This window comes from Canis lupus, chromosome 32 (assembly GCF_048164855.1).
Source record: "Canis lupus baileyi chromosome 32, mCanLup2.hap1, whole genome shotgun sequence".
In the NCBI taxonomy this organism is placed as follows: domain Eukaryota; kingdom Metazoa; phylum Chordata; class Mammalia; order Carnivora; family Canidae; genus Canis; species Canis lupus.
The window spans coordinates 12154746-12177703 of NC_132869.1; the positions used below are offsets into that span (position 1 = coordinate 12154746).

The 22958-nt window shown below is 36.3% G+C and overlaps 1 protein-coding gene and 1 long non-coding RNA gene across 22 annotated transcripts in view; one reads left to right on the forward strand and one right to left on the reverse strand.

The window, feature by feature from the left end:
* The window catches only part of MGA (MAX dimerization protein MGA), a 173996-nt gene that overhangs the window by 129432 nt on the left and 21606 nt on the right, over positions 1 to 22958 (forward strand). For 5 of the 20 annotated variants that reach the window (XM_072808577.1, XM_072808576.1, XM_072808579.1 and 2 more), the window contains exons 10-16: positions 10853 to 11079; positions 12078 to 12254; positions 13072 to 13144; positions 14379 to 14893; positions 17087 to 17384; positions 18665 to 19291; positions 22628 to 22918. In XM_072808577.1, coding sequence (XP_072664678.1) covers positions 10853 to 11079; positions 12078 to 12254; positions 13072 to 13144; positions 14379 to 14893; positions 17087 to 17384; positions 18665 to 19291; positions 22628 to 22918 — 2208 coding nt within the window. Of the gene's footprint in view, positions 1 to 10852; positions 11080 to 12077; positions 12255 to 13071; positions 13145 to 14378; positions 14894 to 17086; positions 17385 to 18664; positions 19292 to 22627; positions 22919 to 22958 lie in introns of those variants that run through there. The other 15 variants (XM_072808585.1, XM_072808583.1, XR_012022500.1 and 12 more) reach the window with 14 other exon arrangements.
* The window catches only part of LOC140622839 (uncharacterized), a 37135-nt gene continuing 23249 nt past the window's right edge, over positions 9073 to 22958 (reverse strand). For both annotated transcript variants that reach the window (XR_012022506.1, XR_012022505.1), the window contains 2 exons: positions 21087 to 21245; positions 9073 to 11653 (listed from right to left, as the gene is read on the reverse strand). This is a non-coding gene — a long non-coding RNA (uncharacterized lncRNA). The remainder of the gene's footprint in view (positions 11654 to 21086; positions 21246 to 22958) is intronic.

Below are 22958 nucleotides of genomic sequence, written 5' to 3' on the forward strand. Positions count from 1 at the left end.
TTAATTTCTATCAGAAATGTTTTGTAGTTGTAATTGTATGAGTTTATTTCCTTAAGTTAATGTCTTAAGTATTTTGTTCTTTTTGATGTTGTGAATGGAATTGTTTTTGTCCTTTCCTTTTCAGATTTATTGTTCGTGTATATAAATGCAGCAGATTTTTGTTGACTTTGTATCCTGTTGCATCCTGCTGAATCATTTATTCCTGCTGAATTCATTTATTCTCACTGTGTGTGTGTTAGAGCGAGCTTCAGCTTCTAAAAAGAAATTTATTCAAGAGAGAGTGTGTGTGCACATGAAAGAGTACATGCATGGGGTGTGGGGGGGTAGAGGGGAAAGGACAGAGGAAGAAGCAGTCCCCACTGAGCAGGGAGCCCAACGTGGGGCTTGATCCCAGGACACTGAGATCATGACCTGAGCCAAAGGCAGACACTTAACTGACTGAGCCACCCAGGTGCCTCTAGCGTTTTCTGTATCTAAATAGCCACACTACCTTGAAATAGATTATTTTATTTGTCCCTTTTCAATTTTGATGCCTCTTGTTTCTTTTTCTTACCAAATTCCCTGAGTCAAACACAGTAGAGTGTTGAGTAGAAGTGGTGAATGTGGCCATCTTTGCCTTATTCCTGCTCTTACAGGAAAACCTTTCCGCCTTTCACCATTGAATGTGATGGTTGCTTTGGCTTTTTCATATATGGCTTTTATTAATGTTGAGGTAATTTCCTGTTCTTATTTTTTTTTATTGTTTTTATCGTAAAAGGATGTTAAATTTTGTCAAATGCTTTTTCTGTATCAATCGAGATAATCATTTGGTTTTTTTTTTACCTTCGTTCTGTTTATGTGGCATATTATATATTGATAAATTTTTATATGTTGAACTCTTTTTTATTAATGGTGTATAATCATTAATAAACCACATTAATGGTGTATAATCATTTTAATAAACTGCTGAATCTTGTTTGCTGGGTATTTTGTTGAGGAATTTTACAACAGTGTTTGTAATATTGTCTGTAGTTTTGTTTGTTAAATGTCTTTATTTGGCTTTGATATCAGTAATTCTAGCCTCATAGAATGAGTTTGGAAATGTACCCTTCCTTTCAGTTTTCTGGGTAAGTTCTAGAATGATTGAGATTATTAGTCCTTTAAATGTTTAGTAAAGAATTTACCAGTGAAGCTATCAGGTCCAGGGCTTTTCATTGTTGCTAGGTTTTGATTAGTAATTCAGTATCCTTACTAGTTTTAGGTCTGTTCTGATTGGCTCTTTCTTTGTGATGTAGTCTTGGGTAGATGTTGATTTGGGAGATCTTTCATGTTTTTTAAGCATTTAGAGCTATTAAATTTTTCTTATAGAAACAGTTGTACTGTGTCTTTAGTTTTGGTATGTTGCATTTTTGTTTTCCTTTGTCTCTAAGTATCATCTAATTTCCCTTGTGATTTCTTTAATCCATTGATTGTTGAAAAGTGTGTTAATTTCCACAGTTTTGTTATTTTCCAGTGTTCCTTTTGTTACTGATTTCTAACTTTATCCTGTTATGGTCAGAGAAGATAATTTGCATGATATCTGTCTTTTTAAAATCTATTCAGACGTAATTTGTGGCCTAACATGATCTATCCTGAAAGATGTCCCAAATGTACTTGAGAGGAATGTGTATTCTGTTGTTGGGTAAGGTGTTCTGTATATGTCTATTAGATCTAGTTTTTTTGTGTTGAGTTCTCTGGTTCCTTGCTTATCTTCTGATTGTTCTGTCCGTTACTTTGAATGGGGTGTTGAACTCTCCAGCTATTATTGCAGACCTATGTATTTTTGCCTTTAATTATATCATTTTTGCTTCATATATTTTGATAGGGTGTCATTAGGTATATTCATGTTTATAATTGTTACTGAAACCAAGAGTCAGACACTTAACCCACTGAGCTACCCGTGTGCCCCAACCTTTTTGGCTTATTTTAATACTTATTTTGTCTGATACTAGTGTAGCCACTCCTACTCTCTTTTGATTATTATTTTTAGGGAATATCTTTTCCTAGCCTTTCACTTTCAACATGTTTGTGTCTTTGGATCTTAAATGAGTCTTGTGTAGACAAGGTATAATTAGATCATGTGTTTTTTTTTTTTTTTTTTTTTTAGATCATGTGTTTTCATCAGTTCTTCTAATCTGTCTTTAATGGGAGAATTTAAACCATTTACATTTAAGATAATGACAGGAGGAACTTCTGTTATTGTGCTTTTCTTTTCCTTTTTCTTTTTTTTTTTTTTTCTTTTCCTTTTTCATTGTATATTCTATATATGCCTTGAAGCCTTTTTTGGTCCTTATTTCCTGCATTATTTATTGTCTTTTGTGTTTAGTAGGTATTTTTAGTGTTTTGTAGTGAATTGTTTAAGTTCTTTTCTCATTTCCTTTAATGTGTGTTCTGGAACTATTTTCTTTGGTTGCCATGGGATTATGTTTAACATCCTAAATTTATAAGTTGATTTTTATGTAATTTAACATCAATAACTCTACTCCTTTCAGTTATTGATGTCACAGTTTTACAACTTTATACGTTGCATGCTTGAAAAGATAAACTAAAACTTAAAAAAATGTATTAACCATTCAAATTATTTAGAAAACAAAATTTGGAGTTATAAACAAAGTTAAAGTAATAGTAGCTTTTACACTAATGGATTTTTTTTCCTTTAAATTAGTCTCTTGGGGCAGCCCTGGTGGCCCAGTGGTTTAGTGCTGCCTTTAGCCCAGGGCATGATCCTGGAGACACGGGATTGAGTCCCATGTCAGGCTTCCTGCATAGAGCCTGCTTCTCCCTCTGCCTGTGTCTCTGCCTCTCTCTTTCTCTGTCTCATGAATAAATACATAAAATTAAAAAAAAATTAGTCTCAAGTCCTGTAGGAAACAAAGTACAGTTACAAATCGTTTTTTTTTTTTTTTAATTTATGATAGTCACACACACACACACACAGAGAGAGAGAGAGAGAGGCAGAGACACAGGCAGAGGGAGAAGCAGGCTCCATGCACCGGGAGCCCGACGTGGGACTTGATCCCGGGTCTCCAGGATCGCGCCCTGGGCCAAAGGCAGGCGCCAAACCGCTGCACCACCCAGGGATCCCAAATCATTGTTATAGTAATACTAACTTTTATATTTTCTTAATGTGTTTTAGTAAGATTTTTCTTTTTCGATACGGCTTTATGTTGTCTTGCATCCTTTCATTTCATCTTGCAGAACTGCTTTGAACATTTCTTGCAAGTAGGTTTACTGGTCATGAACATCAGTTTTTATCTGAGAATTTAAATTTTTAAATTAAACAGTTGTGTTGCCAGACATGTAGGATTCTTAGTTGATGGTTTCTTTGTTGTTTTTTGTTTTGTTTTGTTTTGTTTTTGTTTTGTTTTTGTTTTTGTTTTTTTTTTTAGTGTTCTGAATATGTCCACTGTCTGCTGGCTCCCAAAATTTCCAAGGAGTAATCTCATATTGTTAAGGATCCCTTTTGTTTTTCTCTTGCTGCTTTCAAAGTTCCCTCCATATCTTTCTCTTTAGAAAATTTGATTATAATGTGTCTCAGTGTGGGTTTCTTTGAGTTCATCTTGGAGTTTGTTTAGCTGTTTGGATGTTATATTTATGTCTGTCTTCAAATATGAGAAGTTTTCAGCCATTATTATTTCAAATAATTACCGTGCTGCCCCATTCTTTTTCTCTTCTCTTTCTAGATCTCCCATCATGTGTATGTTGGTCCTCTTGTGTGCCGTAGGTCCCTTAGGCACTGTTTTTCTTTAATGTCTTATATTTTTTCCTTAGATTCCATTATTTTCATAGTCTCCTCTTCAAGTTCACTGATTTTTTTTTTAAGGTTTTATTTATTTATTCATGAGAGACGCAGAGGGAGAAATCGGCTCCATGCTGGGAGCCCAATGTGGGACTCCATCCAGGGCCTCCAGGATCACACCCTGGGCCAGAGGCAGGCGCTCAACCACTGAGCCACACAGGTGTCCCTGCTTATTTCTTATCCCTGTTCAAATCTGCCTTTAAATCCTCCTGGTGACTTTTTCATTTTAGTTATTGTCCTTTTCAGTTCAGGGTTGGATTTTGGTTTCTTTTCAAGTTTTCTCTCTTTACTGATACTTCCATTTTGTTCATAGGTAAGTTTCTTGACTTTCTTCACATCTTTATTTCTTTGAGCATATGTTTAAGACATTTTTTAAAAAAGTCTTTATCTGGTATATCTACCAGTGGCTCTTTTTCAGGGACAGTTTTTTCTTTTTTTTTTTTTTCTTTGAGTGGGCCATACTTTATTCTTTCTTTTTTATTATTCCTTTTGTGTTTTGTGGAACACTGGACATTTGAATCTAATAATTTGTAACTCTGAAAATCAAATTCTCGTTCTTCCCCAGAGTTTTTTATTTTATACTTTATTTTATATTTTATTTTATTATTTTTTTTATTTTTATTTTTATTTTATTTTTATTTCTATTTTTTTTTATCCTAGGTAGTCTCTGTTAAAGATCACCTTGGTCTGTTTTCTGGTCTTTGAGCCTTTTTGTTTTCATGCATAGTCATTTGGTTTTGAATATCCTCATCTTTAATATCTGGGTCTTGAGAGGGGAAAAAGTAAAAAACTGAAGGGGGGAATGAAGGGTGTTAGCCTTCGAAATTCCTTGGAAGTCGCTTAAGACAGGAAGAAGGGCTTGCAGTAGTTGGGGGAGGTGCAACAAAAATGACTGCCTACCTCTTTGCACCTTTGATTAGAAGCAGCCAGCAGTCAGAGATCTCTGATGTTTTGGAGGACAGAACCCTTTTTGCCTGGCTACCACAAGCTACAAGCTACTTCTGGAACATATACACACACACAGCTACCTGCCTGGTGACTGGAGGATGGGGAATGGGTAGCTACTGTTGTGCTGAAAGCTGAAATTTACCACAGTCAATGGCCATTTTACTGTCCCAAGTCTTCCCTGGAATTTGTAAGCAAGCCTTTGACTCCATAATTCCAAAATAGTTATATTAGGCAGATTCTGTTGGTGCATTTGTTGTTTATGAATGGAATTCCAGGTGCTACCTGTTTTATCTTCCTGGAATTCTCTCAACATCCATTTTTGTTTGGGAGCAATTCTTGATTGGGGAAGCAAGTAAGACTCAATATTCTACTAAAGGTGTCATGTTTCATTTTAATTTGTAATTTCATTGCAGTCCTAATCAGAATCTTGACGACGGCTTTTTATGTGAAACTTCAAAATCTAATTCTAAAATTTATTTGGAAATGCAAAGGACCTAGAAATAGGACAATCTTGAATAGTGAGAAGGTGGGAGAATTTGCTGTATTGGATGTCAAAACTTATAAAATGACCACATGTAATACAGGGTGATATGGGCTTGAGTATAAAGTAAATAGGTCAGTAGAATGGATTCAGACATATATGGGCACTTAATTGGAGGAATATTGCAGAGGAATATGGAAGGGATATTTTATCACGACCTGAGCCAAAGGCAGAAGCTTAACCACTGAACCACTCAGGCACCCCAGAAGGGATAATCTTAAACTGTGGTGAATATTCACATGGGAAAGAGTGAAACTTGACTTATTCCTCATTATACAAAGAAATAAGTTCTATGAGATTATAGGCCTAATTGTGGAAAGCTGAATAATAAACTTTCAGAAGATAACATACAAGAATATACGTATGATTTCGTATTAGGTAAAGATTTTTTAAGCATGACAGAAGAAAATAATCCTTACAAGTTAAAATGAGAAATTTCGTTAACACATGAAGCAAGTGAAAATGTACACTACAGTGAGACAACAGATATCTGCAACATCTAAGAATCTATATCTAGAACATGTAGAGAGGTCTATAAATTAATCAGAATTAAACAGTCCCAGTGGCAGCCCAGGTGGCTTAGCGGTTTAGCACCACCTTCAGCCCAGGGCCTGATCCTGGAGACCCGGGATCTAGGCCCACGTCGGGCTCCCGGCATGAAGCCTGCTTCTCCCTCTGCCTGTGTCTCTGCCTCTCTGTGTGTGTGTGTGTGTGACTATCATAAATAAATAAAAATAAAAACAAAAACAGTCCCATAAAAAATGGGCAAGACATTGAGATGTATTTCATGAAGGGGGGGCAGGGGATGTTGAACATCTTCATTCGTAGTCAGAGAAGTACAAAGTCCACAGCAAGATTCCACTGCATGCCTGCCAGAATGGTTATAATTAAAATTTTATGGTAATATCAAATGTTGATAAATTGGAACTCATACACTGCTGATAGAAATGTAAATTGATTTAACTAATAACAAATTGAATAAGCAGTACTATGAATAATTAGAGTACATCACAGTAAAAATAAATGAATTATTTAGGTAAGTGCAACAGCATAAATTTACAAATACAATGTTGAGTGAAGAGGAAATGTAAGCAAAGTAGTATATTTCTATGGCTACATTTATATAAATTTCAAAATCAGGCAAAATTAAGCCATGATATTTAGGGGTATGTATTTTGGCTTTAAAAAAGGAATGTGTAGAGGTAGTTATCATTTAAGTGATTTCTCTTGTGAGAAAGAAATGTGATTGAGAAAGAGCATGCAAGGGCTCCTGGGGTTGATGAAAGTATTTCATTTCTTGACCTGTGTAGTGATGGCAGTATTTCATTTCTTGACCTGTGTAGTATTTACATAGGTATGTACTTGTTTATATATTTTGAGTTTGTGTGTGTGTGTATGTGTATGTGTGTATATGTGTGTGTGTGTGTATATATATATATATATATATAGCTTTTGCACTTACTGGATATTACATTTCACAATAAAAAGGCTTAAAATGCATACAAAAATGGGAGAGAGGGGAATATACTATGCAGATTATTAGCATAGCAGTTTTCTAAGACTTCTTTGTCTGACACTATTCATTTCTGGAGTAACTGCTATGGACCCTGCTAAGAGTGATAGGAGGTAAGATAAAGACAATTAAAATGAAGTCCATCTCTAAGAGATTATGCTCAGTTTCACAAAACAGGTATGTGGGAAGTGTATAGATACGTATTTACTGTAATTTTTAAAAAGATTTTTATTTATTGGAGAGGAGGAGAGATCATAAGCAGGGGATGGGGGAGAGGAAGGGAGAGGGAGAAGCAGGCTCCCTGCTGAGCAGGGAGCTGAACTCAAGGCTAGATCCCTGGATCCTGGGATCATGACTAGGGCCGAAGTCTGACACTTAAACGACTGAGCCACCCAGGTGCTCCTATTTATTGTAATTTTAAGTTCCACAATTATAAATATGCCATACTGTTGTGTCATAAACAATAGGCTTATTGAGAACCCAGAAGGCAGTGATAATGCTAGAGGACTTTGGTGAGGTAATACTGGGAAGCATTTAAATAGAAAAGAGGGGATACCACTCTTCTTGAAACAAGTTTCTGTTCTTGGCTTCTGTGAATATGCGCTATTCTGGTTCTCCCCCTTAATTCTGCCTTTGGTAGTTTTTCTTTTTTTACCCCTGGATTTCAGGTGAAGAGTAGGAGGATCCCTGGTATATTGTGAAGGGGAACAGGGAAATGCTGTATCTTGGATCCATCCCTAGCAGTGTAAAGGAATCAAAGTGGACAGTGGGCTAATGAAGTATAAGGAATTGGTTTGTTTGCCTTTGTGTGGAGTCTGTCCATTTTCATGGCTTCAGATGTAGTCCCTGACAATGACAGTTCTGATTTTGTGTTTAAGTTTTTATATTTTCATTTAAGTAAGCTCTACATCCAACGTGGGGCTCAAACCCCTTACACGGAGATTAAGAGTTGCATGTTCTGCCAACTGAGGCAGCCAGGTGCCCTGACAGTTCTGATTCATATCGTGTCCCCTATTTCATTATGTTGCTGGCATTTCAGTCTTACATGCCCTAAAGAGAACTGAACTCTACCCTTCCCAATCAGCTCCTTTTATGAACTCCCCTATTTACTGGAACACCATTTTCCCATTTATCAACAGTTGAAACTTTAGAGTTGTCTTTGATTTCCTATGAGTGATTAAGATGTCTTAAAATATTTTAAGAGGTTTTTTTTGAAGTATTGTACTGTGTGTTTTGTAGCCTGTTATTTTCAAAAGAAAAAGTGGAAAAGGGACCTTTACTTAGTGCAATCCTTAACTTTTGGAGGTTTAGAAGAGCCTTAAAGATGATTGAAAGAGGTCAAAGACTGTAGTGTTTGTCTTGAAGGCAGTTTTACTTATGTCATAGAATTAATATGTTTATGAAATAATTAGCAACACTAGGCAATAAAGTTTTATCAAGAGTGGTAGAACCTCTATTAATACCCACCTCCATGTGAAGGCACCTCTGGTTACCCTTTTAAAAATGCGACGCTCTCTCCTCAAAATGCATAGTCACACATGCTCACTATGCTACTTATTTCCTGTCTCTGCTTTTTTTTTTTTTCCCCCTTATAAGCACTTACCACAATCCAATGTATTTTCTGTATTTGTCTTGTTTATTGCCTGTTTTGCCCTCTTCCCCCAACTTAAATGTAAGCTCCGGAAAGGCAGGGATTTTTGTCAATCTTTTTCGTTATTCTGTGAAGTCTTATACATAGTAAACATTGAAATAATGTGTCCTCCTGCATTTCTGATGCAGAGATTAAAAAGAACTGTGGTTAAAAAAAAAAAAAAGACATCTGTGAATACTAGGGTGTTAGAAGCCTTTGTGAATTATGTGAATAAATGAACTAGGTTATAAAAGTTGGACAATGGATACTACTTGAAATTGAGTTTGACACTTTTGGTTATCTAGCCAAAAAACACAAGCAAGCCGAAGAAAAGGAAAGGAAGGGTTTTACTTGCAACAAGTAAAGAGAATACCAGGACTATTTCCTAAAGCAGTGTCAACAGGAACAACAAAATTGTGGAAGTTTTAAGCTAAGGGCACATGCACATTTGTGAAGGGGCTTGACAAAGAGTTCCGTATAGAATTGGGACAAAAGTCATCCTAGGTTGACAGAATCCAGGTCCTAGTTGATGGAAGCGATAAATCCAGCAAGGGTTGGCACCATCAGTTCTCTGTTTCAGTTAGTCCACAGTTGGAGTGCTCAAACAGGTTTGAATCCTGCAAAAATGACTCAAGAATGTGTGTTAGGTCATTGTTTACTTTTGAAACAGCACTGGGAACTTTATCATTGATTTATTGTCTCTGATAGGGTTAGGCTAATTCCTGGTCTGGTAGAGACTTAGTTTTTGCGTTCCTTCTGTTGTGTTAAAATTCCTAACTGTGGAGGTTTTTACCTTTTTTTTTTTTTTTTTTTTAATATATAATTCTAACACCTAGGAAGTTCTGCAGAATTGTGCTTGGGCAAGTAGTGTGGGTAGGACATAGATCACGAAATGACTGGAGGCCTTAAAAGAACTTCTCTTAGCTTAAAAAAGCTATGACTGGCCTCCTAACCCCCCCCCCCCTTCCTAACCCTGTCTGCCTACACAAAGACTACTAACTAGCAGAATTATTGGGTCAAGTACTTTCTCTCTGAAGAGTTTTTCCTCCTTATTTTAATCTTCAGATATTTATTCAGCATTTTGTGCTTATGCTCTGAATGATGTTAGTCTTAGGAACCCTTTAGATAGAGTTGGGTTTTAGTGGAGTCTTAATATTCAAAGCAAATATACTTTATGAAATCAGGTTGCAGTTCTGATTCAGCTTTGTTATGAAAGATTGAGCCAAATGTTTGAATTAAATGTGAATTCTGCTCAGTCATATTTTAGTTGACCATAGGCAGGGATTTTGGATTTTAGACTTAGAACTGGCTTCATCCTGAGGATCATTAAAATGTAAAATACAATCTTTGTTTTCTCTTCAGCTGTCTGCTTTATGGGAATAGACAGTTTGCTTCGAGAATAAAGCCAGCTTCCTCTTAACCTAGATCTTCCATTTAATTTGATGAATAATACTTGTTTTACTTTGTGTAGACCTTGATAGTATGATTTCATCTCTGGTTTCATTGCTTTTCCATTAATACATTTTGTTCCTATGCTGAGTTCATGCTGTTTTTTGAATACGTTTTTGTCATCAGGGAGCAACAGTAACTGCTGTGTCTCTGGAGCCAGATTGAGTTTGATCCTGGCTCTGCCTCTTATTGTTTGACTTCTGAATCTCAGCTTCTGCAAAATGGGGATAATAATGTCTCAAGGGCTATTGTGACAGTTAAATGAGGTAAAGCATATTAAGTGTTTAAAATAGGTACATAGTAAGGTTCAATAGATACTTTTTTTTTAAAAGACTATTTATTCATGAGACACATACACACACACACACACACACACACACACACACACAGGCAGAGACATAAGCAGAGGGAGAAGCAGGCTCCATGCAGGGAACCTGATGTGGGACTTGATCCTGGGACTCCAGGATCACACCCTGAGCCAAAGGCAGATGCTCAACCGCTGAGCCACCCAGGCTTCCCAATACTTGTTTTATTTGTAAAATTAAAAAGTATAGTATTGAACAATTATCTTTCTAGGATACTAGGGAAGCCTTTTCTGATCATGCTAAATATCTCCTATTAACTCTGCATCCCTTACCTTGGTATATTTTTCTATGTGACACTTAGCATTACTTTATATTAAATGTTAAGTTTGTTCCTACTAGATTATAAACCCTATAAGGGCAAGGACTTTGTTTTATTCATAGCTGTTTTCCCTCTAGTGCCTAAAACAGTATCTGACTTACAACAGATATTCAACAAATAATTGATAAATCAAGGTGTTTGATGGCAACTAAAGGTTTTTTAGGGGGCATCTGTTAGATTGTTTTAATGAATTATTGCTCTCTGTAAGGGAGCACATTTTGTTTTGGTAGTGCTAAAGGCACTTAAAATCTTCTCCTTCTTTTTATTAAGCTATATGTGAAACAGAGCCTGAACAGCCTGTTCGACATTACCCATTATGGGTGAAAGTAGAAGGTGAAGTAGATCCAGAGCCAGTTTATATCCCAACGCCTTCCGTCATTGAGCCTATGAAGCCGTTGTTGTTGCCTCAGCCAGAAGTTTTACCTACTACTGTGAAGGGCAAAGTGCTCACTGGAATTAAGCCTGCCAGAGCATATACTCCTAAACCCAATCCTGTGGTAAGCCCAGAGTTTCATCTTTTGTTGCGAGCTACAGAAATCATTTGGAAAGATAATGGATTTCAATCAGAGTTTTGGTGTATATTCTGTGAATCATTTTGTTTTTAAGTAACCTGTCTGTAAACATCACTCTTATTTAATCATCTTAATTGCTGACACTTTAGAAATATCATAAAAGTAGAGTGAATAGTAGTAATTATTAAGGATAGCCAAATCTTTCTTCAGGAAGAGCATATAAAGTTGTGTTTTTGTTTTTAAACATGACTAGCAAAGGTCTTTTAAAGATACTTATTCCCATGGTGTGGAATATTGAGTATTAGTAGGAAAGCATTAAGGAAAGTTTTAGGAAGTAACTCCTCTTTTTACAAATGATTTCTTTATGTACAGTAACAGTAAAGGATTTAAATAAGTTGATGACTGTGAAGGCTGATTGATAAAAGCTGATACTTCTTTTAAGAGCTGAAGCATTTATGATTAAGTCCATCTCAATCTTCAGTCTTCTTGAAGAAAGATGCTTTAGTGCAGTGCCATTCAATGTGGTCTTTGTGCTGATCCAAAACTATTTGTTAGAAGGCTGTGAAATAAATATAGAAAATGAGAGTAAATATTTAGAAACTTTTTATAGCAACTTGATAGAATAGTTTTATGTGTATTAAATCTAATACTAAGCAACTTGGACTTGTATTTTACATGTCTTTCATTTTTCTGAAAACTTATTTTAAAAAAGGATTGGTCTTTTTTGGATTGGTAATTAAGTGTATCCTCATTGCAGATAAATTGAGAAGCACTGCTCTAATGTGATCTGAGATTTCTTGATAGAGAACCAGATCCTTTCAGACTGCCCAAGATTCAGCATATATTAACTGTACTTGTTAAATTTTGCGTTTAAAAATTTCAAATGTTGTAATAGAAATAAAGATTAAACATCCTTTTTCTTTTGAGTCTAGGATGTTTTTTTTCCCCAGTATATGGAATGTTTTGTTGTATGAAACTTACAGATTCGGGAAGAGGACAAGGATCCAGTCTACTTGTACTTTGAAAGTATGATGACTTGTGCCCGAGTTCGCGTATATGAACGAAAAAAAGAGGAACAGAGACAACCGTCCCCATCACTGTCCCCATCATTTCAGCAGCCGGGCTCATGTCAGTCTAATCCTGAGAACTGTAGTGTAAAGGTGATTTACTTAATTGCATAATTAGTCTTTTTAACCTCCCATTGCCCTGTTGCTGGTGTTAGAATTTACATTACTATCAAAATAATTTGGAGTGATTCTTGTGGGGCAGAGAAATCTTACTTGCTGTGTGTATCAATTTGTTTCTCAGCATACCTATTCTAGAGAATAGTCCTTTAAGGTTATTTAAAGTATTATTCTTTTCTTTTTATTTTTTTTTTTAAAGTATTATTCTTTCTGAAGCTGAAATAATTTTTAAAAGTTTAAGCATTCCTACTTTTTTTTTTTTTTAAAGATTTTATTTATTCATTCATGAGAGACACAGAGAGAGGCAGAGACACAGGCAGAGGGACAAGCAGGCTCCATGCAGGGACCCCGATGCAGGACTCGATCCCGGGACTCCAGAATCACACCCTGGGCTGAAGGCAGGCGCTAAACCGCTGAGCCACCCAGGGATCCCCGCATTTCTACTTTTTATTAAATCATTTATTTGTGATTATTAGGATTTGTATCTGTATTGGTGAATTTTCAAATTAACTGAAGCTCATTCCATTAAACATCAAATACCTTTCCTTCTTTACTAGAATACACTGGTGTAAATTTTTTTCTTGGTGACTCAGTTACTGTCAAGGACATTAGAGAGCAAGGCCACTTGTTTTTGCCAAGGGTTATATAATAGTAAGGCAGCTGTGCGTGCAGATGTGAAGATGTTGACAAGTTTCTTTGCTGTTTAGGCTTCTTTGAGAGATTTAATGTTTATGTCCTAGTCTCTCTTGATAATAATTACGTATTGAAGTATTTGTATTACTCCCTTCTTTAGGAGCCTGACTCTGAACAGCAGCCCTTGAAACCAATCACCTGTGACCTAGAGGATGATTCTGATAAATCACAAGGTCTGTTTGAAAATTAAGTCTTAAATCATTTAATAGTAATTATGGGGGGCACACACACCCCAAAACATTTTTACCTACCCCTTTTTAAGCTTCTGCTAAAAATAGAGATGATAGAGAAGTCTTTTCCTATTACTTGGTCTGTTTATCACTCCTAAGAAATAAAATTCACTTATGTTGATACACCATGTTATTACAAGAGATGTTTAGGGTAAGGTTAGTGATTCTCTCTCTCGAAAGATGTATTTAGTTTTAGAGTGTGCAAGCAGGGGGCCGAGGGAGAGGGAGAGAGAGAATCCTCAAGCAGACTCCCAGTTGAGTGTGGAGCTTGATGTGGGGCTTGATCCCAGGACCCCGAGACCATGACCTGAGATGAAATCAAGAGTGGGACACTTAACTGAGCCACCCAGGGACCCCCCCAACTCCCGCCCTTTAAAATGGCTTAATACACACAAAAAGTGATAAATGTTTCTGTAGCATACTGAGGTATATGGAGGAGGCTGCTAGGGTGAAGGGAACCTGTCTGAGAACACAACCACCTTGAAGGCTGAGGGTATCGTATCCTGACATAACTTGTAATTAGCACATTGGTTGGGAGACTATAATGTAGAAGTCTAGGTATCTAGTGAAACAGACATCCAATTAACAAGCTGCCATGAATATAAATACCTGGTGAGCTCTAAATGACCGATACATAATGTAGAAGTGGAGCAGTCCTATCCAGAGTCACAGAATAATACAGAAGTATTTGCAGTAGAAACTAGAAATAGAACACTTTCTTTTTAAAACCATAGTATTCTCTCTTACTGTCCTTTAGGATTGACTCTACCATCACATGTCACAAAGCATGTTGCATATGTCCTTGCTTTTCCTGTATGGATAGCAGAGCACTAAACTATATCACATCTTAACCTTGGTATGCTTTGCAAGATAACACCTTTTTATATAATAGTCATGGCTTTTTAGAGCAGTCTTAAGGTAGGACTCCCTTTTTATTAGGGACCCCAGACAACAAGTTATCCTATTATAGTCTGGTTCTCTGGAATATTTCTTTTTCTTGGAAAGCCCCAAATTGTGAGAGTTAAATTACCACTGGAAGTACCTGGGATTCAGACACTGGGCAACTGCTCAATTTCTGTGCCCTTGGCACTTCTTTGAGAATCTAGGGAAAATAAAAATCTTTTGAAGTTCAGTAAAAAATGCTGTGATGCAGGAATATCTTTCAATTCCTTATCAGAAAAAAGCTGGAAGTCTTCCTGCAATGAAGGGGAATCCTCTACCTCCTATGTGCATCAGAGGTCACCAGGTGGTCCCACCAAACTGATAGAAATCATCTCAGACTGCAACTGGGAGGAGGATCGGAACAAGATTTTGAGCATCTTATCCCAGCACATCAATAGCAACATGCCACAGTCACTTAAGGTGGGCAGCTTCATCATTGAGTTGGCTTCTCAGCGAAAGAGCCGGGGTGAGAAGAACCCTCCTGTTTATTCTTCTCGTGTGAAAATATCTATGCCATCATGCCAAGATCAAGATGATATGGCTGAGAAATCTGGATCAGAGACTCCTGATGGTCCATTATCCCCTGGGAAAATGGATGATATCTCTCCTGTGCAGACAGATGCCCTGGATTCAGTGAGGGAGAGATTACATGGAGGCAAAGGTCTGCCTTTTTATGCAGGGCTTTCTCCTGCAGGGAAGCTTGTGGCCTATAAACGTAAACCCAGTTCAAGCACATCTGGGCTTATCCAGGTGAGAATTATCTTTAATCTGGATGTAGCACCTTTATCTCCTTAGATAACATCTTGATTTTTCAGAGCCCTTTGTGGGCCTTATATAATTTATCTTCACATTTCCTGGGAACTGGGTGACAAAACCATCTCTTTTTATAATAGGCCTAGTTTAGGTGCGCATACCTAGAGTGAATTTTTGACACATTTACAAACGGAAATGTAGAGTCCTATATTAGTTTATTTTATTTCTGGTCTTCTCAGAAAGTTCCTACTCTTAAAATTTTATTACTTGGGCTCTAGTAATACTTTGACAACTAAATAAGGATACTAAGGAGTTCAGTCTAGTTCTTGGGGTTATTATTAGCATATAGCTTTCAAAACAAAACAAGGTGAAATTGATTTTAAGATAGCAGTATATATTTATAAGGTGTTACATGTATAAAATTTTTAAAAATTGAGCCCCACAGTTCACTATTTATTTGGTCCATTGTAGGGTTTTTGCTAATAAAATCATTGTCATAGTGCAAATATACCCTTACTGTTTAGTAATTCAGGCAGGCTATATTAGTATAATTACACTGGCATCTAGAAAATCTTTTGAAAGAAGTTTTGAATTAAAATGTAACGATAATTAAAAAATTTCCTCCTCTTGCTCAGTGACCTTAAGTGCACTTTTATGTCAGAGTAGCAAATAGGTAGCAGTGTCTGACATTTTTGCTAAGGTTACTTGACTTTACTAGCTTGATCACTTCTCTGGGCTGTGGACTGTCCCATTAATAATCTGACATCTACTTAATTAAAAACTTTTTATTGCAGTTTATTCTTGATGGTGCTTTATAACTGGTTCTGTTGATATTTCTAATCTCTTAATTAATGAGAACAGTGTTTTCTTCTTACTTCATTTATTGATTGATACTTTGAGAACAGAGACTTGACCCTCTGAGATACAGGAATAGAAATTTGTGTTCTCCTGTCTAGGACTCAGAAAGCCACCATAAAATGTGAACTTGCATAAGCAGTCAGACCACTATAATGTAGGCTTTGGGAAAGCTGTTAAATAGTCTTCAGAGCAGGTCCCAAAGGAACAGATAGGGATATCTGACCTAGACCTCCAGAAACTGTTGTGAAAAACTATAGTAAACTTTCCTTTAGTATGGAAAGATCACATTCTTTATATCAAACTCAAGGCAGAGGTAGGTATTCTTGATCTCTCTGGGAATAATCATGGGTTCACTTGTAGTAAAGAGTAATTTTGCTTTGTGTCTTTGAGGAGAGAGTCGTTTGCTGTAGCTATTCTCTTTACCAATTTCTTACTAATTTAGAGAGCAGTTTTTCCCCCACACTTGATCCTCTTCCACCTACCTTTTAAATTATGGAAAGGAGGAATGGAAAAGGATGTCTTCTCTAGTCACCGTGGAATAGGACTTTGAGAATATGGGTAAGAAATTAGGGAAGGTTTTATTTTTCTTTCTTTTTTAAAAAAACAATTGTGCTGCTCCAGATGGGTAACATGTCAACTCAGGGAGTAAAGAAAAATCTTTTACCTCATTTATTGATCACTTTCTTCTGATGCTTCAGTGATTGTTTCTAAAGTTATAATTGAGTTTCTCCTAGCATTTATCTTGAGCTTGCATTTTGTCCGAGAGATGACAGTATCTTCAAAGTTAAAGTTTTTTGAAAACTGAGGGGACCTTCTGGCTTAGGATGTTACGACAGTGGCTTTCTTATGACTTAAAAGTAGATTCACCATATGTTTTTCAAAGTATGAAGGATGCTTGAAAGGGCAGGACTCTTGAGAGGGCTTCATTATACTTCTTTGGTTTTGTCAGATTCTGTGGAACATAGTTACTCCTTTTTTGCTGATGATTGTTCATAGTTTAACAAAAATTACTTACTAAGTAAAACTGTTGGATGATTTCTTAGATTTGACTGTATCTATCACATATCTAGGGGCAGATATGATGGGTTCCTAAGATTGTTTCCAAACTACCAAACTGAAGATAAGATTAGTTCAGAATATCAGATGGCAGTTTTTTATTTTTCCACCTTCTAATACTTAGATTATATATCAAATGGAAAAAGTCCATTTCTTTCCCCATGAAATCTAAAAAGTAGACTTTTAAAACCTTGTAAAAATGAAACCCCTGTCAAGGGAGATAAGTTAGCAAGAGAATTTTATCTTTACAGAATTTCTCTTTGCCACTTGTTTCAGGTTAATGGTAAGAGTTACCCGCAGGCTAAGTTGCTATTGGGACAGATGGGGGCATTGCATCCAGCCAATAGGCTAGCTGCTTATATCACAGGCAGGTTGCGACCCTCAGTCCTGGACCTCTCAACCCTCAGTACTGTCATCTCCAAGGTAGCATCCAATGCCAAGGTGGCTGCATCCAGGAAACCACGTACCCTGTTGCCTTCAACATCCAATTGCAAAATGGCATCCTCCTCTGGCGCTACAACAAATCGCCCTGGGAAGAATCTGAAGGCATTTGTCCCGGCAAAAAGACCAATTGGTAAGTAGGACAGTATATATGTTTTAAAAAGGCCTGTGCCTTGGTACTTGGCCAGTAGGTACAGATGTGGAAGTTGTGAAAATCAGAGAAAAGTAGAATTTATTATTCTTACTCTTAATGTCTGTCTTACCTTTTTTCTGTTTTTGATAACTCTTCCTGATCACATGATAGTAGATGAACTGAACTCTAGTTAGTTATTTCCAGACTTTTAGATTGGTTTTATTAATACGGAAAAGGCTTATTAGATTACTTTTGTTTTTAAAAAGGGAAGATGTATTCTTAAATACTTTGTTAATTAATAAATATTTCTTTTATGGGCACTGATATTTTTCTAACCAATCCTATGTATGTTCCTTGAACTTACAAAACCAAGGAGCTTATTAGCAAATCAAAGTGGATTGAGTTTGTAGTATAGGCTTAGAATAAAGGGCTCTTGTAAAACATAAGTTAGGGAGCGTTGTTTTATTCTATTCATCCTGTTCTGTGAATGAAAACCTCTTTTAACATTTCAGTGCTAGAGTCTGTAATAAATTACCTTCTTGAAAGCATTTGTGTTTTAGCATTTAGAGTGTATATAGTAAGTTTATTGAATTCTTTCTTTTGCTTAAATCTATTTAGTAATATTAGGTATAAGTGTCCATTGCTGTATTCTTATTCCTCTGAAAAAACTGGCTGAATGCTAGAGTTGTATGAAGATGGAGGACAAGCATTGTATGCCTTTAAAAGACCCCTCCATTTTTTTCTCCTCCATTTTACCTTTTTTTTTTTTTAAAGTAGCTTTAACTGGTGAATTTAGGTTGTATCATGCCCTCTTTTGAAAAGTGTCTTTATATGTTTTAGAAATATGTAAAACTTAACTGTCATAAGAGGATAGCAGCAGTAAAGAGGTGGAGGTGCTGGGGCAGGAGGAAGTGGCGAAAACAAGTTTTAAAATTAGAGTTAGGAAAAAAAATCTCCTTACTTTCTTCACTGTTTAGATGATGAAGTTGTGTGCTGCTGTATTGTCTTTTTAGTGTCCTGGCAATTTGGCTATATTGCACAGTCAAAAGAATCTTAGTAGGTACACCCAATTTTAACCCCTTTTGTAGTATTACAAAGGTTTGGTTTGTGTTGAGAGAAGTGTTCGATTTCTATGGGTGGAAATTGGCACATATCATGCAGGTAGGTAGTACCTGTAAGGAATTGACCCAGTGGTGCACAATAAATGTTGATAAACACAATCACTAAGAAGATAAAGTATGAGAACTGAAGATTTTTGACCTGCAAATTTTTATTTGCAGCGGCTCGACCCTCTCCTGGTGGTGTGTTCACACAGTTTGTGATGAGTAAAGTTGGAGCCCTGCAGCAGAAGATACCTGGAGTTAGCACACCCCAACCCCTAACAGGGCCACAGAAGTTCAGTATCAGACCTTCTCCAGTAATGGTCGTCACACCTGTGGTTTCTTCTGAGCCAGTTCAGGTGTGCAGCCCTGTGACTGCTGCTGTCACTACTACCACCCCTCAAGTGTTTTTAGAGAATGTTACTGCTGTGACACCTATGACTACTATTTCTGACGTGGGAACTAAAGAAACTACTTATTCTTCTGGTGCCACCACTGCAGGGGTTGTTGAGGTTTCTGAAACTAATACCAGCACCCCTATAACACCTACCCAGTCTACCGCCACTGTGAACCTTATCAAAACGACTGGGATAACCACCCCTGTGGCTTCAGTTGCTTTTCCTAAGTCTTTGGTAGCATCTCCTCCAACTATAACTCTTCCTGTTGCTTCCACTGCCTCCACCTCCATAGTCGTGGTGACCACAGCTGCATCTTCCTCCATGGTGACCACACCAACTTCATCTCTGGGCTCTGTTCCCATTATACTCTCGGGAATTGATGGGAGTCCACCAGTAAGCCAGAGACCAGGTAAGGCCTAGATGTTACTAGCTGGTTTACTGTACAGCTGTTAATAAAACTTATGGCTTTGATAGGGTTACAGATATATCAGGGTAACAGTGTAGGTGTTTCTACTATAACATGATATGTGTATTCCTGAAAACCTTCCTATAAAACTGAACAGTAAAAAAAAATAGAGGTCATGGTTAATACAGGATTAGGACAAATCACTGAAAATCAATGCAGCTTTGTAACCAGAGCAGTGATAAAAACTGTTAACTGATACTTTGGAGATAAATTGAACAGCCTTAACAGATGGTTTAGTGTGGGGATAGAGATTTTCTTAGGAGATTAAAAATACTCAAAGACATCATAATGGAAATACTGTCTGAAGGATACTGAAATAATGCATGTTAGAGTGGAGCTCTGAGCCAGTAGAGCAGCAGCCCTCAAGGTGGGCACAGGAGGAAGTGCACTGCTGTGTGCTGAGAGCTAGAGGTGCATCCCTCTCAGGAGGAAACCCAGATGTAGGTGTTCCTTGTAGGTGGGTGGTAGGGCTGTGTGCTTCTTTTTAATTAAAAAAAGAGCAGAGGTCTTTTGCCATGCTGCAGCCAGGCTAAGAGCTTTTTCTCTCTCCTTGCTGAAGATTAAAATTCTAGGTACTTTTACCTGGTAAAAATCATTTGTGAATCAGCCCAACTCCCATATACTACTGACATTATTCTTCTATTTATTATTTTGTATGAACTGATTGAAATAGAAATAAAGAGGCATATTTCTTTGTTAGGAATCTGTTAAGATCATCAACTTTTCAGTTAAAATTAGTTTGTCTTTAGTTGGTTTTGGTTAAGTGAATTCTAAATAGAAATATCCTACACTTCACTAATTTTTATATCCTAATTCAGCTGGCTAAAATAAATGGTTCTCTTAGTGTACTCAAAGAGACTTACTGTGTAGAAGAGTGAGACTTCAAAGGATTTAAGGGGAAATAAATAATAAACAATAATTCTGTCTTGGCTATTGATATTTTTCCAACTAAATATTTTTGCCTTTAGTGACATGGTCCAAATCTCCATTGATACTTTAGGAATGAAGTGACTTGGGAGTTAAAGTTGAAGGTTTTTTGAAAGGATAAATGAATCACGGTATTAAATTGGTTGTCTTCTTCTTCCCATATGTAAACATATAAGAAATGGTTAGTTTAAGATGTAATTTCAGAAATAAGATTGTTTGAAGCTGTTTCGAGTTCCTGTTGAATCCCAAGGTTTATATCTTGTCATATTTTAACAGATGTTCTAAATGTTACGGATTCTATCCTTTTTAATTCTATCTTGAAACTATAAAGTAGTTTAGCTTTTTATAGTTCACTGGTTCTCAGATTTCAGTCCCTCAATTTACATTCAGGTATTTTGCTCTGATTCTCATTTGTATTATTATTGACTCAATATTTTTATTTAAGTCAACTCCTTTGTTTCCTTAAATGTATTTTTAAAAGGAGCAATTTTACTGTAATTGGAAACCAACATTATTTGAGTAACAGAGGTTCACTCCATAAATACACTAGAAACAATAATAGTAAGAAATATATTTTAGCTAGCTACCATATGTTAACATGTGGCTTGCACTCTGTTAATGAAGAAAGCTAGAAAATGCTGATACGATATCAAAGACTAGTATTTTCTTCTGTATACAATCAGAAGATTCAAATTGAGAAAGAAAATACTTTCTGACAATGTGATATGGTGGTATTCTTATTCTGTATCCATCTAAGAATATTTTCCATAATACCACTTGAGGAACTATTAATGTTAACAAATTTTCTTACCTGCTTTTTAAAAGTGGAGCTGACTCTGGTAACTTCTATTTCTAGGTATGTGTAATTTTGTTCTAGGTTTATAAAGAGGATCTCAACTTGGGCACTTAGACATCTGTGACTTTTTCATTTAACTTCCCTTCTTTTTCTCTTTTCCGTTCTTCCCCTTACCTGCATGTGAATAAATAATCACATATTTAGTGTATGTGCTAAAGGCTGCTTTCATTCTCTGAATTAGAGTACTTTGGAATTGAATCACTCTCTAAAATGTTTTTTGAATAGAAATGTTCAGGAAATTAAGAATGTTTTAACGTGTTTTTTAATTCACATAAGATAAATGTTTTTTGTTTAAATTGCATACTCCTCCCCGCCCTGCCCCACCCTGCCCTGCCCTGAACAGTTTGGTCTTTGCATTTTATTTTTAAGAATAGTTTTGGATCTTATATATAATTTGTCATGTAAACGTTAGGAGCATAACTTCCTTTTACAAGTTTGATATTTTTGTGGGTAGAGTGCTTACCTGATACATTTTGTGGGTATGAGTTCTTATCTAATAGAATGTCACGTGTTAAACTGATTTGGTTGGTTGTTTGATTTTTCTATTTAGTGACAAACTAATAAAAATGTTTAATAATATTAACTAAGTTCACTAATTTGAATGTTAATGTTAGTTTCCTTTTTGCTTGTTATTATCGCTACTCCTTTTTATCCCCATGGCCAAAATCTGTAGACTACTCATAATCTTTTTTTCTGTGTCTTCAGTATTTCTAAATATCTCTTCCAAACATTAAAGTGGGTCTTTAGATGCTATTAATGGTTTGAAATTTTTTTAAATTCACATCTTCTGCATTAAATTTTTGCTTTTTCTGTTTGTTTTAAAACTATCTTTTGCCTCTTCCTAACCAGGCTTTATTTCCCTGCTTCTTTGATGTCTCTTAATTTCATTCCATTTTTTGGGGGTATGTATTTTTTTTTTCCTTCTGAAAAATAATTTCCACAGATCTTTATGCTTTATTTGTCAGTGAATTTTAAAAGCCAAGGAATTTTTTTATGCCTCATGACTTTTAGTCCTTGACTTTATCTTACTTGAGTATGACCTGTGAAATGAAGTCATAATTCTAGTAAGTGTTAACAACCTGAATTACAAGGTTGAAGAAGAGAATTTTATAAAGAATGACCTGTTTAATTTTAATGAGAATCCAGATTTAAAGACCTGCTGTGTTTTTCATTAGGCAGAGGCATTGTTTCTTTAAATGCACCTCTTGACAATTGATGCACGAGCTCTCTCTGTCTCTCTCTTCCTTTTTTTTTTTTTTAAACCATTCTGAATGTAAAGACCTACAATGTCTGGTTGATAATTGGTTTTAAGATAAATTGTTCTCAGCCATAGGACTATTAAGTAATGTATGATAGAGATGTAGGATTTCACCAACTATATAAATCAAATTAGAAGTTATCTGTAATGTGGTCAAATCCTATGTCATAATAATTTTTTCCTACATGTATTAAAGGGGAAATTCTCTGATACTATGTTTCCATTTCCTGTTTTTCAGAAAATGCCCCTCAGATTCCAGTGGCTACTCCCCAGGTCTCTCCTAACACAGTGAAACGTACTGGACCTCGATTGTTACTGATTCCAGTGCAGCAAGGTTCTCCTACTCTTAGACCTGTCCCAAACACACAACTTCAGGGGCATCGGATGGTCTTGCAGCCTGTTAGGAGCCCAAGTGGAATGAATCTATTCAGGCATCCTAATGGGCAGATTGTTCAGCTACTCCCTTTGCATCAGCTTCGAGGCTCTAATACCCAGCCCAACTTACAGCCTGTCATGTTTCGGAACCCAGGTATAAAATTGGAGATCTTTCTGATGAATTTTTCTTTTGT